General features: G+C 44.4%; 1 protein-coding gene across 2 annotated transcripts in view; it reads right to left on the bottom strand.

The window, feature by feature from the left end:
• Positions 1-7060: 7060 nt before the first annotated feature.
• Positions 7061-13693, bottom strand: part of CDYL (chromodomain Y like) — a 201890-nt gene continuing 195257 nt past the window's right edge. The window contains exons 6-7 of one of the 2 annotated variants that reach the window (XM_019627073.1): positions 9537-9680; positions 7061-8695 (exon numbers count right to left, since the gene is read on the bottom strand). In XM_019627073.1, the coding sequence (XP_019482618.1) occupies positions 8537-8695; positions 9537-9680 (303 nt within the window). In that variant the 3' untranslated portion in view covers positions 7061-8536. The remainder of the gene's footprint in view (positions 8696-9536; positions 9681-13693) is intronic. The other variant, XM_019627072.1, reaches the window with a different exon arrangement.

Here is a 13693-nt window from a genome sequence, read left to right as displayed (position 1 = left end):
AAATGTTAAAGGGAGAACCTGCTGACCCCATGAGTCACCCTGTCTGGAGAGGCTTCACTTTAGGCTGCAGAGTGCCTTCCTGGACTTTTCCTTTGTACCTTGTGCAGATGGACAGGTATTACCTAAGGACTAGATTCTGACCAATGCCTGAGGTGCAAGGAAATTAAAATAACAAGAGGTCACCCATTCCAGGAACCTGTGGGCATTATCCTTTGGGTTCTCCCCATGACTGCATGAGGTAGGGACACGAATGATGTCCCTTTTCAGGAAATCTATGTATCAAACTTCTCTTTAGCTGGTATGCCATGGCAGTAGGTTTCAGTGATCCTTGGTCACCAGGGAGGACGGCAGGTGCAAATCCGGTGGTGCTGCACTCCTTGACTCTGGGGTTTTGCTCCGAGGGGCCTGACTCACTGTCGGACACGTGCGTGGCCTGTGCCGAGACAGAACCTTGACTGTGGATGTGAGCTGACAGTTGACATGCACGCCATGCATCTTATGCTCCATAGCAGTGTGTAAATGAAGGAGACACTGGCTTTGTGTATTCCTGGTGATAAACGAAGCGGAGAATGAGTGGCTGTAGGAAAACGCCACTCCTGCTGGGCCGCACGATGAGTGGGAAGATGGACTGAGGAAGGAGTGTGTAAGGGGTCAGAGCTTCTGGATGAGGGCCCCTCTAGGGGTGGGAGCCTGGGCTCAGCTTGGGAGGGGAGCTCCAGCCCTCTGCAGGGCAATAGAGAAGCAGCCTGGATGCATGCGGGGAGAGAGTGGAGCACTCGGCCCCCTCCTGGATCCCATCCCTGGAGGAAAATGTCCCAGCTGCTGTCTCCAAGTGCTGCAGCTGGGCTTTGGCCATTCGGGTTCCTTGGATTCTTTGGAGGGAAGTTACCGAATTCCTGTATCTGCCTGGAAATGGACTTCCAGCTGCCCTTGTGTTCAAGGTGTCAGCGATAACTGGTCAGGTTGGAGACTCACGATCCCAGAATAAGTTGGGGGGAAAGCAACTTCACATTTCTTGAGAATATATATACACCATATTTTGAAGTGTATAATGCGCACTTTTTTGCTGAAACTTGTGGGGGAAAAATAAGGATGCGCATTATACATGGGCAGTACTAATTCCGTACCTATATAAATGTTTTTAATTCTTTTATTTATGCTTATGAGTTAAAAATGTAACTCCAGAAATCAATAATGATATCTGTATACAAAATAACACCCTGGAATAGGATCTTCAGGCTTGTTGAACTTAATGACAAACTTGCAACTGACAAAGAGTTCTTGGCCTTCTATGATGCGGTAAATATTGTAAATTTGTTATCGGCACATAAAATTTCTTGTACCTTGTATCTGTTCTTGTGTTTTGCAATAATTTGTTACATACAGTCTCTTGTACCATAATATATTAAAAAACAAATGCTAAAATTCCTTTATAATACAAAAAAACAAGTACCTAAATGTAAACAAATAAAAATTTGAATTAAAAAATTAGAAGAAATATTGTTTTCCCTGACAGTTTGGGCCAAACACGTGGGTGCTCATTACACACAGGAGTGCATTCATTATACAGGGCAAAATATGGTGTATATATAAAGTGGAGGGAGGAAGGGACGTCATTTGAAACACCTAGGCTTATCCGAGGTAGAATGTCTATCTCCACCAAGATGGGTATTTTACAGCACTTGGGATGTTCATAGCACCTTCTGGCTTTTTCACTTAGCTCAGGAAGCTGAAAAAGAGACAGAAGTGAATGGATTTGTCCTATTTTTTTCTTTCCTAAAAGATAGCAGACAGCCCGTTGCCTCTTGGCATAAACCCAAGGCCTGTGTGATTAAACAGTACATAGCCGTGTGGAGCTGCGGGCAGGTGAATACAGGGTGCTTTCAACCAAGAAGTTTAGCTGAGGGGATCTGCTCCCCTTATTGAGCAGCTGACCAGTGGCCTCTGCGCTTTCCAATGCAGCCACTTTCCTGCCTCTGGCATATTCAAGAAGAAAAACAATGCATATTTAAAGGAGCCAGAGTTTTATGTAAAAACAAGTCTGCAAGACTGCTGGAATGGTGCTGCCAGAGAGGGAATATATCCATTTAAATATTTGATTTGTATCCAAAACCCATTCCATCAAAGCTATGGCACCCACAGCAGTCTGCTGACCCATTTGGGAAATTATGCAGGCATTTCTGGTGTGCCTGAAAAGTAGCCTCAGCTCCCCAGAACCCTAGAACCAAATGTCACAACTGGTTCTGAGTATTAGACATCAGATTATCCGGGTCCCAGGATAATGCACAGTCAAGTTCAGTGAAACTGGAGCTGCCCCCATCCATTACTTCATGCTGGCTTTGGGGCCTCAACGTCCTCAGTCTGAGCCAAATGCACCTTGAGGCAGTGCAGGGCGCGCTGGCAGCAGGGGCTGCAGGGGGGCTGGGATCTGGCCACCTGGCCCAAGCTTCCCCATCGCTTTCTACTGCTCCCTTTGGATTCTTGAGCAGCCGATTTTTGAGTATTTCTGCCAAAAGCCAAGATAGCTAGTAAATAATCACCTGCAATTTGCAAAGCCATTCAATTTGCAACTATTTTCATTCAGAATTTTCTGGAATTCCAGTGGCCAGCCTTTGTCTTCAGACTTGCAAGGTACTTGGACCTCTGTGGTGAGGACATGGGAGGGAGTTGGGTCTGCTTCCCAAAGTGAAAGGAAACCCCAGACACAAAGGAACAGCAGGGAAAGCCATTCTCAGCTTCCTCAGGGTAAGGCTGACTGCTCTGAGAGCCTGGAGTGCCCCAAACTGTAGCGCCCAACACTCAGCTATCTGCCTTAGACACAGAATACCATTTGTGCAAAAGCAAAGCGCAACAAATGCAAATAAGGCAAACAAATTTCTTCCCTCCTTTCATGCCTGGCACATAATAGGTGGCCCATAAATGGTAGTTGAATTATTTGTCAGAAAGAACGCTTCACTGACATACAAACTCCTTAGCTTTTTTTTCATGCTCTGGAAAGGCCAAGCTTGTAGACTTAGCTCCAAATTAGCCTTGTGCCTGATTCTTTTTAAAAAACAACATTTTGCTAATCAAGTGCATTAGAAATATTTTGTCTCCAATATTCAAGTACAACAAATTCTATGGAAACCTTTTCAAAATTCTATTATTTACTTATTTAAATTTTGGTAAAATACATACAACATAAAATTTACCATCTTAATCATTTTTAAGTGTACAGTTCAGAGGCATTTAATACATTCACATTGTTGTGCTGTCATCACCACCATCATCTCCAGAACTCTTTTCGTCTTCCCAAAGGGAAACTGTCCCATTAAACACTGACACCCCATCCTCTCCTTCCCCCCAGCCTCTGACAACTCCTTTTAGTCTCATAAATTTGACTACTCTAGGAATCTCACGTAAATGGAAAGAAACTGAGGCTAAGGAGAAAATAATCTTTTCACCCACAAAGTCAAAATTTCTGTTCTATTAAGTCAGTGACAAAGACTCTGGTGCTCCCCCGAGGTGACCAGCGTTTGTTTTGGTCGTCTGGGTAAGTCACCATTCGTGAGGGGGTGGGGGTCAAGATGAATTGGGTTTGAAAGTTTCCCGTCTCAAGGAGATTTAACTCAGTGTGCTTGTGGGGACAAGTTGACTCCAGGGTGGACGTGTCTGGCAACCAGAGCGATCACATCCACTCCACACAGCGAGCCTGTGATCCCAACCTTTCATTCCCTCCCTCCCTCCCTCCGTTGTTTCCCTTCATTCTTTACAGTGGTTAAGTCTTCCCCTATCCTTGACCTGGGTTCTCCATCCAGCTCCTGCCCACTGTCAGCCCCAGGCTGCCCCACTTCCTGCTGTCACTCCTTCCAGTCTCTGCTGCCTGGATCCCCTGCCTTCCAATGATCTTTTTGAGTTCACCAACTGTCTCCTAACTGCCAATCCAGTTGGCCTGTAATGAGCTGAACTGTGACCCCCCCATCCGTATGTTGAAGTCCTAGCTCCCAGTACCTCAGAACACGACTGCATTTGAGGTACAGCATTTAAAGAGGTGACTAAGCTAAAATGAGGTCATTGGGTGGGTCCTAATCCTATATGACTGGCGTCCTTATGAGAAGATACCAGGACATGGACACACACAGAAGAAAGGCCCATGTCCGAATGTTCCCCATAGGACAGGGAGGAGTTCCCTGGACTATAGTCAGCCCTTCCCCTGTTGCCAAGCAGTGAGGGTGTTTATTTCTAAAAGTTAGGACTGAAACTTAGTGGACTGGTCCAGCCCCTCCAGATGCAGAGGTAGTTTGTGGATTGTCAGAATTCTCTGGTAGGTCCAGTATCCACTGGACAAAGCCCTAAATCCTGAGCCGCCAAGCAGCCTCAAACCACCCACTTTGCCCAGTGCCCACTCCAACACACAGAATCACAGGCCCAGGGGATACCAGAACGGACTGGCTTTTCCAGGCCACCTTCTGCCCATCCCAGCCCCAGGCACAGAGAAGCTGCTTGCCCTGGTCAAACACCCCAGATGCTCGGGTCTCAGCCCAGGGGCTGTGATTTCACTGACTTCATGTACAGCATGGAGAGTTTTCACAGCAACCTAATGTGCAAGTTTGACAACCATTGCTCACACTACCCACAATCAGTTTTCGCCTCAGTCTGATTTTGGCAAGTACAGGTGTGGAGGAAGGCAGAATACAGAGCAGTGTGGGGAGCAACAGCTATTCCTGGGCGCTAGGCCACTGACAGGCTGCGTAACATGGGAAGGTTACCTGACGCCTCTGGGCGTATGAACAGGTGCACAAAATGTAACTGATCCTCTCCCACTCAAGTTCTGGGCTTTATTACATGGCCCAAGGCCCCTCAGGGAACTGTTTTCACATGCCGCATTGCTCTTTTCATGGGGAGATCTCGGCTCCCCTAACGTGAAGGCACGTTAGGACATGAAGGGTATGGACTGGGGGAGCTGGTTACAGGAGAAAAGGTCAGTAAAAGACCCCAGATGGGCTAGTTGGCCTGGGATTGAAGAAAGCAGATGAGACTAAGCTTCCTGAGGGCAGTGACAGGCCCGGCTGACAGTGTCCTTGGGCTGTCTCTCTCATGTGTCATTATTTGGTAGGTGCCAATTCTCTTGCAACGTACACAATTTCCTTCCTTTGGAGAAGGTATAACATTTGTTCATACTTGTTAAGTGAAGAGGTCATGCATGGGTGGGTTGGAGCCTGTGATATGGCCACAGGAGAGAGTTGGTCCGGGAGGCTGGCCCCTGACCCTCTGGGCTCCTGTTTCACCAGGAGACTTGGGGTAAACCCCATGCAAACCCTTCTTCACTCCTGACCAAGTAACAGGGCTGAGCGGAGCCATGTGAGCAGCCCTCGCCAGGTGCCCTCCACCCACTTCTCATTTTACATTGTGGGCATGGAGTTCCCTCAAAGACCTTCAAAGTTCCCATTCTTTTGATTTTGGTCTTCACTGGTTGTCTCGCCAGGTATGTCACAAACTAAATCAGCTTACAAAGATTTCTTTGAGAGCTCTCATTTCAGAGTATTACATATTTATATTACATAATGCATATTAATATATCACATCAATAAACAAGTCTCTGAAAACTGAGTATCCTCGAAAAAAAATCTAAAGTCAAGTGTTAAGAACAGCACCTGGCCTTACTGCAGTTGTGAGTGCTAGCTGCTGTTACTATCATCACAGCTGGGGGACCAAGCCCTCGTGGATGGCAGCGCCTATCTCCGGCTCTCTACCTCTATTTCCCAGGGGCTGGGCAGTTTTCAACCCAGGAGATGGGAAGCACTAGGGAGAGGACAATGTTTATTTGTGCATATCCTTTTAATCCTTTGAAAGCATACACTGGGTGTTTCTGATGTGGCTCCATAACATGTTTTCACCTGATATTTTGTATTTCATTCTTTTTCCATGGGTGTCTGTTCTACTGTGTGGTTGTGGCTTAATTGTTTAACCCAAACCCTACTGATAGGCATGTATGCAGTTTCCAACTTTTCACTATTAGGAACTATCCCGAGATGAATTTAGTTGCATATGTATCTTTATTTTCATTATTTCCTGCAAATGAATCCTTATAAATAGGAGTTATTGGATCCAGGTTGTTAATGCTTTGAGTTACTGCCCAATTCTCTTCTAAGCAGAACTTATAGCCTTCCACCAACATGAGTCTGCCTGTCCTGTCACCCTCACCAACATGGGGCATGTACAGAAGAATGTCACCTTGTCGGGCCTTCCTCCTGGGTGGGCTTAACTCACGGGCCACAAGTGGAAAGATGGACTTTTTGCTTTGAAGAGGGAATGTGGTCACCATGGCCCCAGAGAATGAAAAGTTCAGGATGATAGAATTAGACCTACTTTGAGAATATACTGCATTAGTTCCTATTTGTAAATTCTAGAAAAGAGACATTACGGGAAGCTGCAGAATTACAGAATATAGGTTGTGCCACATGACCTTGGGCCAAGTGTTTTAGACCTCAGGTTCCTTAACTATAAAACAGAAATGAAAATACCTAATGTTGCAGGTTTGAGCAGAGAAGGCATTAGTTACAACTCTACATACACAGATAAAAAATTTTTTGTGGCTCAGTTGGTTAAGAGCTCGCTCAAGAGTTTTGAGCTCTGAGCAACAGCGGTTCGAGTACAGCCCAAGCTGAGCAGCCGCTGAGCTGCCAACAGGTGGCAGGATGGCTCAGCTAAAAAAAACACACACAAAAAAAACTTAAACTCTCTTAATACTGAATCAAAGATTAAATCACAGAAGCTTGTATGTGATACGATGTAAAGTTCAAAATAGGCAGAACTAGCTAATATACATTAGAAATATGCTTTTTTGAAAGAGAAGCAATGGGATGAGTGACACAAAATTTAGGAAACGGTAACCTGGGGCGGGGTGAGGTAGATGTGACTGCGGGGGACACTGGTCATGTTCTAGTTCCATCCTAGGTGTAATTACACAGGGGTTCATTGTGCTTTAGATTGCACCGACGTTGAATGCCTGTATCAATGTTTCACAAAGATTACACATTCGCCAGGGAACTTCCTAAGTGAATTATCAGAGAAACATTTCAAATGTGTTAAGAAATATTAGTTTTATTTAACCAGTTTTCACAGCTGAATATTTTATTCTATAAAAACTTTACAGATTGTACAGTTTATATATATATTTCAAACTACTGAACGAAAAAGTAGGTCCCACAGATGCAAAAATACTGCACCAACCAATCCAAGGTAAAGGCAGATTTACACACTGTACAGCTCTCCACGCAGCTAGGAGGTGGTCGGTTCTACGTATAAACTTCAAAACTGTACAAAAATAAGGTTCTGATTTTATTTCATTCTTCATACATTCAATATGATTGCAAGCTCAGAAGCCTAACAACAGGCATCTGGAATCAAGAATCAGTCCCCACTCCTGAAAGGAATGCGAATGTCTATTTACACAGGGCACTCTCGGACACCATAGTGTACTCAGAATATATTGTGTGGACAGGAAAGCAGAGAGCAAGAACATTAAAAGTCGAATATAAGGTAGTTCTTTTTTTTAAAAAGGAGTTTCTGCATTTAATAGTGTGCCAAAAGAATTTTAACTTATTAAATAACATATATTCTAAGTGAACCTAAAAATTACACTTTATAAACATAAAAATACTTTTTTTGGTGTAATACATCAATCACATCTGCAGATAGAAAACCAAAACTGTATATAAAGTAGTAATTCTCACCCAGCAACAAGAAGCATTGTAGTTATTTTCTCAAAAAGTTCAGAAAAACTATTAAAACCCACTAAAACTAACTTATAACTTAGATACTCATACTTAAGCTATTCAGTGATTCACTAATACTGCAAAACAAGCTTTCTTCTAGAGAGACAGTGGTTTCTTCATGTTAACTGGGTAAGAACCAGACATATTAAAAACGAATGAAGAATCAGTTGATTTTTCAGCATGAATCCTAAACTTACTTTAGTTTGGGGATATGTTCATCGGTGGATTTTTCATCAGAAATGGTTATCCTAAAAGATAAGTCTTACTTTTAATTTAGAATTTTCCACCTCTGAGGTACCTGTACCTTCTTGGAGACAAAGGCACATCTCAGATCTTTCTATATCTGTTAGAGACAGGGAGGTGAGGCCAGCTAGTACCTCTTTAGAGTCTGTTCTAAAAGGAAAAAATAAGGAAAACATTATCCCAGACTTTTTTGCCATCCCAAACCAGTAAAACACTCTTTTTTTTATACAGTACAAGCCAAACATAACAAAAACTAGAGCTTTTAAAGAGCAGTCTAGAGCTCACCATTATACTTTCATGTTTGTGTGTATATTAAGTACAAAATAATTTTGTTTGGACAAAGGAGTTTTGTATTTATTTTAGAGTTACAGTACTTAAAAACTCCTCAATAATAAATAGCTTGGATGTTTCAAGTCTAGCTTCCAAGCGTGAGCTAAGAGTGAACGTGTGTTAGGCCGTGAGGGTGGATCAGGGCAGCTCGGAGCCACAGGCGTCCTGCTCCACAATCCCAGTGTCATCGGCAGGCAGCCTGCCCGTCAGAACTCATCGATCTTCCTCTGCAGGTATTTCAGCATGGAGTCCATACCCTGGGCAGAGCCCCAGATCTTCTTCAGCACTTCACACTCCCTCTCATTGGCCTGCTCCAGCTCCACCTTCATGTTACAGCGCACAAGGGCTTTGGACTCTTCAAGTACCTGGACCAAACAACACGCAGTTAGTTACTCGCAGGGTGTGCCCGCGAGCTCGGGCTCCACTTCACCCCAAGTTTATGGAGGCAATGATCAAATGGCTACAAAGTCTACCCGACATTTCTTCACAATGCACTTCAGGCCTAATATATGTACGAAGTGTATTTCACATTAGATAGTGGATAAACTCTCAACTTCAAAGTGGCTGTAAAGCTATTTCAAAAGAAAGCTGTGCTATCTGCACCCTGGCATTCTCCTGACATCAGGACCAGCCATGGCCCGTGCTGCTGCTCGGGCCAGTGTGGAGGCGGCCTGAACTGGACATCAGCTCTTGTGATGCTCAATGAAAACTCTTGAGAATGCCCACTGAGGGGACTTTTTAACCAAAATTTAATTTTAATAATGAGGGTTGTTCATATGCCTGGGACAGCTTAGATGGGAATTAGGTCAGTTAATATCAAATAACATTTCACCTTATAACTTGTTAAATGCAATTTTGTTAGAAGATTAAATATTACCCAGCACATTTACTAAACAAAAACTTAAGTTCACTGTGGGAGGAAAAAACAGAAATGTGATTATATGAAAGTGCTATGGAAAACAACAGTCAAGAAGCATATAAATGTTTTTTATAGTTTTGTAGGTCATTTAAAAATGACTAAATCTGCGATTGAAATGCATTCCTGTAATTCTTGGGTATTTGCAGAGGGAGGACAAGGTAAGCCAATCTGGAGCAGTGGCGTCCATCACGGCTTCCATCAGCATTTCCCGTGAAGGTGGCTGTGCAGGGAACAAAGGGTCATGGAAAAAAAGAAGTCATATATGTGAGAAAATGAATTTGACGTACCACTGGGTTACACGAGGCAAGCTCCTTAATGCGAACCATGACTTCTTGGGTGAAGGTCCCGGGCCAGAATACCTGTGAGACCAGGCCTTTGCCGCAGGCCTCCTGTGCTGTCAGCTTCCGGCCACTAAGCAACATTTCATTCGCCTGAACAGAAGAGTTGAAACTGCTATGAAATGTGAGGGTCAGGCAGGCACATTAGATCCAAGCCCAAAATTTATCCCTTAAAAATTCAAACTGAGGATGGGCATTTGAATGCGCTGGCCCTGGCGGGACTCGCTGCACGTGCTCCAGGATTCCGTCCCCAGTACACCTTTCCGGGCCGTGACTGAAAAAGCCCACAGGGCGCAACCAATCACGCAGATGGCAAGTAACGAGCCAGCCAGCCATTAAGACACATAACAAGCTTACTTTATGGTGCAATAGAGAACCAAATGAACTTAACCAAGAAATCTAAGAGAAGATCTATTTGTTAATTTGAAGTTTTCCGCATGTCCCGACTCTCTGCCTGCCTACTCCTCCCAATGTGTGAACTCATTTAATACACAAAGCAGTTTCCTGGGAAACGAAGGCATAAGCAAAGCTAGGAAATTTGCAAGTTTAGGGATCTGAACCAGTCTGGAACTACTACACAATGTAGTAGAGGAGAGGCCAACGGTGACTTGTTCTCAGTATACAGTATTCTAAGGGCACTGAGTGCTCTGCTGAAGCATAACTTGGAGGCCACGTTTTATTGCTTGAACATTAAAATAAACCATCCAGGACCCAAGTGCATCTAAATGGCCTTTACTGTGGGTCTCACGATAGTTACTTCAGGTGACTCAGGGGAGGAAGTTAACATTTGTGTGTGTGTGTGTATAAAGTATAAAACTGATTTTACCTTTGCCCTGGATTCTACAGCACTTTTAAGGTCTCAACACAACGCGTATGGATTTTATCTCATTCAAATGATAGGCTCACAGATGCTGAAATAAGTTGAAAGGGGAATATATCTGACAAAGTTTGCATTATTCTAATGTGACAATTTCCTATCTGTAGTTTATCCTGCATGGTTATCCTTCCTGAAGATTCTGATAGTCACGAAGAAGCTTCTGGGTTCAGGTAAAACACACTTTTGGTAGGTGGCTTCCTTTTCCAAAAGAGGCAAAAACCATCGCTATGAAAAGGCTTTAAAGTGTTCAGTTCCTCTCGCAGTTGACAGTACCTGTGGACTTCCTGTAAGTGCATCCAGACGGCTGACTGCATGTGAAATGCACAGCTTGGAGAATGCACAAGTAAGAGTTGGCAAGGACAATGTCTGGCCGATTCACCACCCTTTCAACACAGGATGCAGAACAGAGTCTTCACAAGGATGGCACAACTCACTTTAGTTCCAAAATGGAGCCTGTTATTTGAGCTAAATCTTGGACAAGTTATGAGTATTTGAAGAGTTTAGAGTAGTTCTACAAAATCCCCAAGCAGCGTCTTCTCAATGAAAAGAAGGTTTCAAATAAAAAACAGATTTAAAAACCTAACTTATAACCTTACTGGTAGTTGTTAAGGTAGTTCTTCTAAAGGCAGATCCAATGAGAAAGGAGAACAGGAGTCCCTGATCACATGACTTAGTGGGAATGGCTCTCTAGTAACAGAAATTTTCACTTCCTTGTCTGCATTTTTATACAGTGAAGACAACACCACAGCTAAATCACTTAGGTTAAGTGTGAAGTAAGTTCTCAAGACAACTACAGGGTCTTAGTTTGGGTGGTGGACACGCATGACTTCACCAGACCCCGAGTGCACGCCAGGAGTGGGGAGTGACGAACAGCAAGCGTCCTTCATGTGCTTCTTCTCCAGCGCCTCCATGGGGCCCTCTGTTCTCCACAGTCACTTCTCTGAAGGTATTTTTTTTTTTGCCACCTGGAGGACAACTGACAGCCCTACCTACCACTGTCTCTCTTTTCATTTCCTTTTCTTGATTCTCTCGCAGGCCTGGTGCCAGCCAGCTGGGCCGACAGTGCATCAGAACACTCCTCCTCCTCTCCAGTCAGGGAGCTGTCCGAGCCCACCCTCCTCCTTTCAGATCTGGGCTCTGTCCTGGCTATCACTGGAGACTGGTTCCCTACTTAGTTTTCTGTGTCCCAGATGGCTGGATGTGCAGGGCATTTCTGAATTCACCCAGAAGTATGAATGGTGGGACTGACTCAAGGTTGTTTATACTCTCACGTGAGCGCAGGCAGGGAGTTGGTTTAAAATAGTTATCATGTAAAACCAGTAAGAAAAAATTCCCTTGCTAAGATTAGTAGGCTTGAATACACTCAAGTTTAATGGGCATATTCTCATAAATATAATTTCTAGTAGTTTTAAAATTAGAGGTTTCTAACTAATACCCAAATAACAGATATGCAGATACAGTCACTGGGAAATTTCTTAGCTGCCATTTTCTTCTAAGATGGCTGACTGAACAAGGGACTAAACGCAGACAGCCCACAAAAACATCCAATGTGGTCAAAATTGTTCAACTGTTTAAAAAAAGTTATAGTGTAACTATGCAGGCAAATGATAAACGCCAAAGGCTAGTGAGGTAGAGACCTCTTATTGTTCAGCCAGAAAGATCACATTCAGAGGTGTGGTGAGGAAACTTGACCAACTTGGGTGAGAGGGATCAGGAAGCTTCAAATCTCATGGAGGCAGCTTGGCAGCGGCTCTGCCACTTATTCCCCTGGACCAGTCTCTCAAGTCCCCAGAGGGCAGCTCTGCCCTGCAAATTCAGGACTGAGGGCTGACAGGCTTACAAATGGGAGAATGTGTTTGACAGCTCTGTGCTCCTCGGCTGAGGTTCCTTCAGCTGTCAGTCACAGCACCTGACGCTTTCGTGAGGGTACAGGCTTCACAGGGGTGATCCTTGAGACAGGACTGTGACTTGGCAGTGTCTGGCACAGAGTGGGCACTCCGTGAATGTTTACTAGGCAGAAAGAGGGCGAAACCGTGGAAGACTATACTCCCAAGTGAGCATAATAGCTTCGCTGCAGGCTTGCTCTCCCCGCAGCAGACACTGTTAAGAGAAGCACAGCTCTCACAGCTTGTTTGATCTGCATGTTCTTTCGATCCTGACAATAGGACTCCTTTGGCTTATCCTCCTGCAGAGTTTTGCACATACCAAGTGGGGAAAAGCAAAACTGTTCTAGTCTAGCCTTGGGCTACTGAAAGCTCCCGTACACCAAAAGCTCAGGACAGAAACTGCATTTGGGTAGTCACTGTCAACAACAGTTGTCACAATACAACTTACCTCAAGAACTTTCTTCACGTTTTGTATAGAGGTTTAAATCCAATACTGCCCCCAAGTGCAGACATTTAGGCCGTTGGACCCTGATTTAAAGCAGGGTTTCCTCACCTGGGCTAACGGCAGCCTGGTGTGGAGGGTGTCCTGAGTTGTTGGGTGTTGGCAGCACGCCTGGCCTCCCCCACTAGCATCTCCTCAGTGGTGACGGCAAGTCTCGAGACACTGCCACATGCCCTCTAGGGGTGGAGGACAGGGCAAAGAACTGCTGGCCAAGTGGCACCAAGGAGATCAAGGAGAAGCAAAAAGTACTGATTTGTCGAGGCTTGTCCGGAGGGGGAAGACAAGTGACAGAAGGGTAGGCACTCATTTGGTGATGTCTTTAAGCTACTTACGGACCCTGAGCACAGGGAGCTCGAAGACCTCCACCCCTTAGCATTTGCCCACGGGCTCCACTTCCAAATGGCCTTTGCCCAAAATGTGTTGAACGTGAAGTTTGTTTAGTATTTTCCCCAGATCTGCCCTTTCTGTACATTTGCATAAACATCATATATGTACAGTGAGAGGGCAGAATGCCCATTATTTCAATCTCCTCTAAAGTGATGACTCAAAACGAGCTTAAAATTTTACTGATGATAATGATTCTTTACTACCAGAATAGGTAGTAACTGTTAGGAAACAATGTATTTTACAGTAATAGTAATAACTCAAAATGAACTTAAAGTAGTTTTCTCAACAATGACTCTTTTACCACCAGATGCAGGTACTGTTAGGTGGGCGCAGCACAGTGAAAACAAGACAACCAGACATGCCTGCATTTCACCTGTAAAAAGTGGAGATCACTTGGGGTGGTCACAGATATGTCACCCAAGACCTGCCGGCCTAGGAAATACTTGTTGCTTGG

Source organism: Hipposideros armiger, unplaced genomic scaffold, assembly GCF_001890085.2.
Source record: "Hipposideros armiger isolate ML-2016 unplaced genomic scaffold, ASM189008v1 scaffold_704, whole genome shotgun sequence".
Classification (NCBI taxonomy): Eukaryota; Metazoa; Chordata; class Mammalia; order Chiroptera; family Hipposideridae; genus Hipposideros; species Hipposideros armiger.
This window is presented reverse-complemented; position numbering and strand designations above follow the sequence as displayed.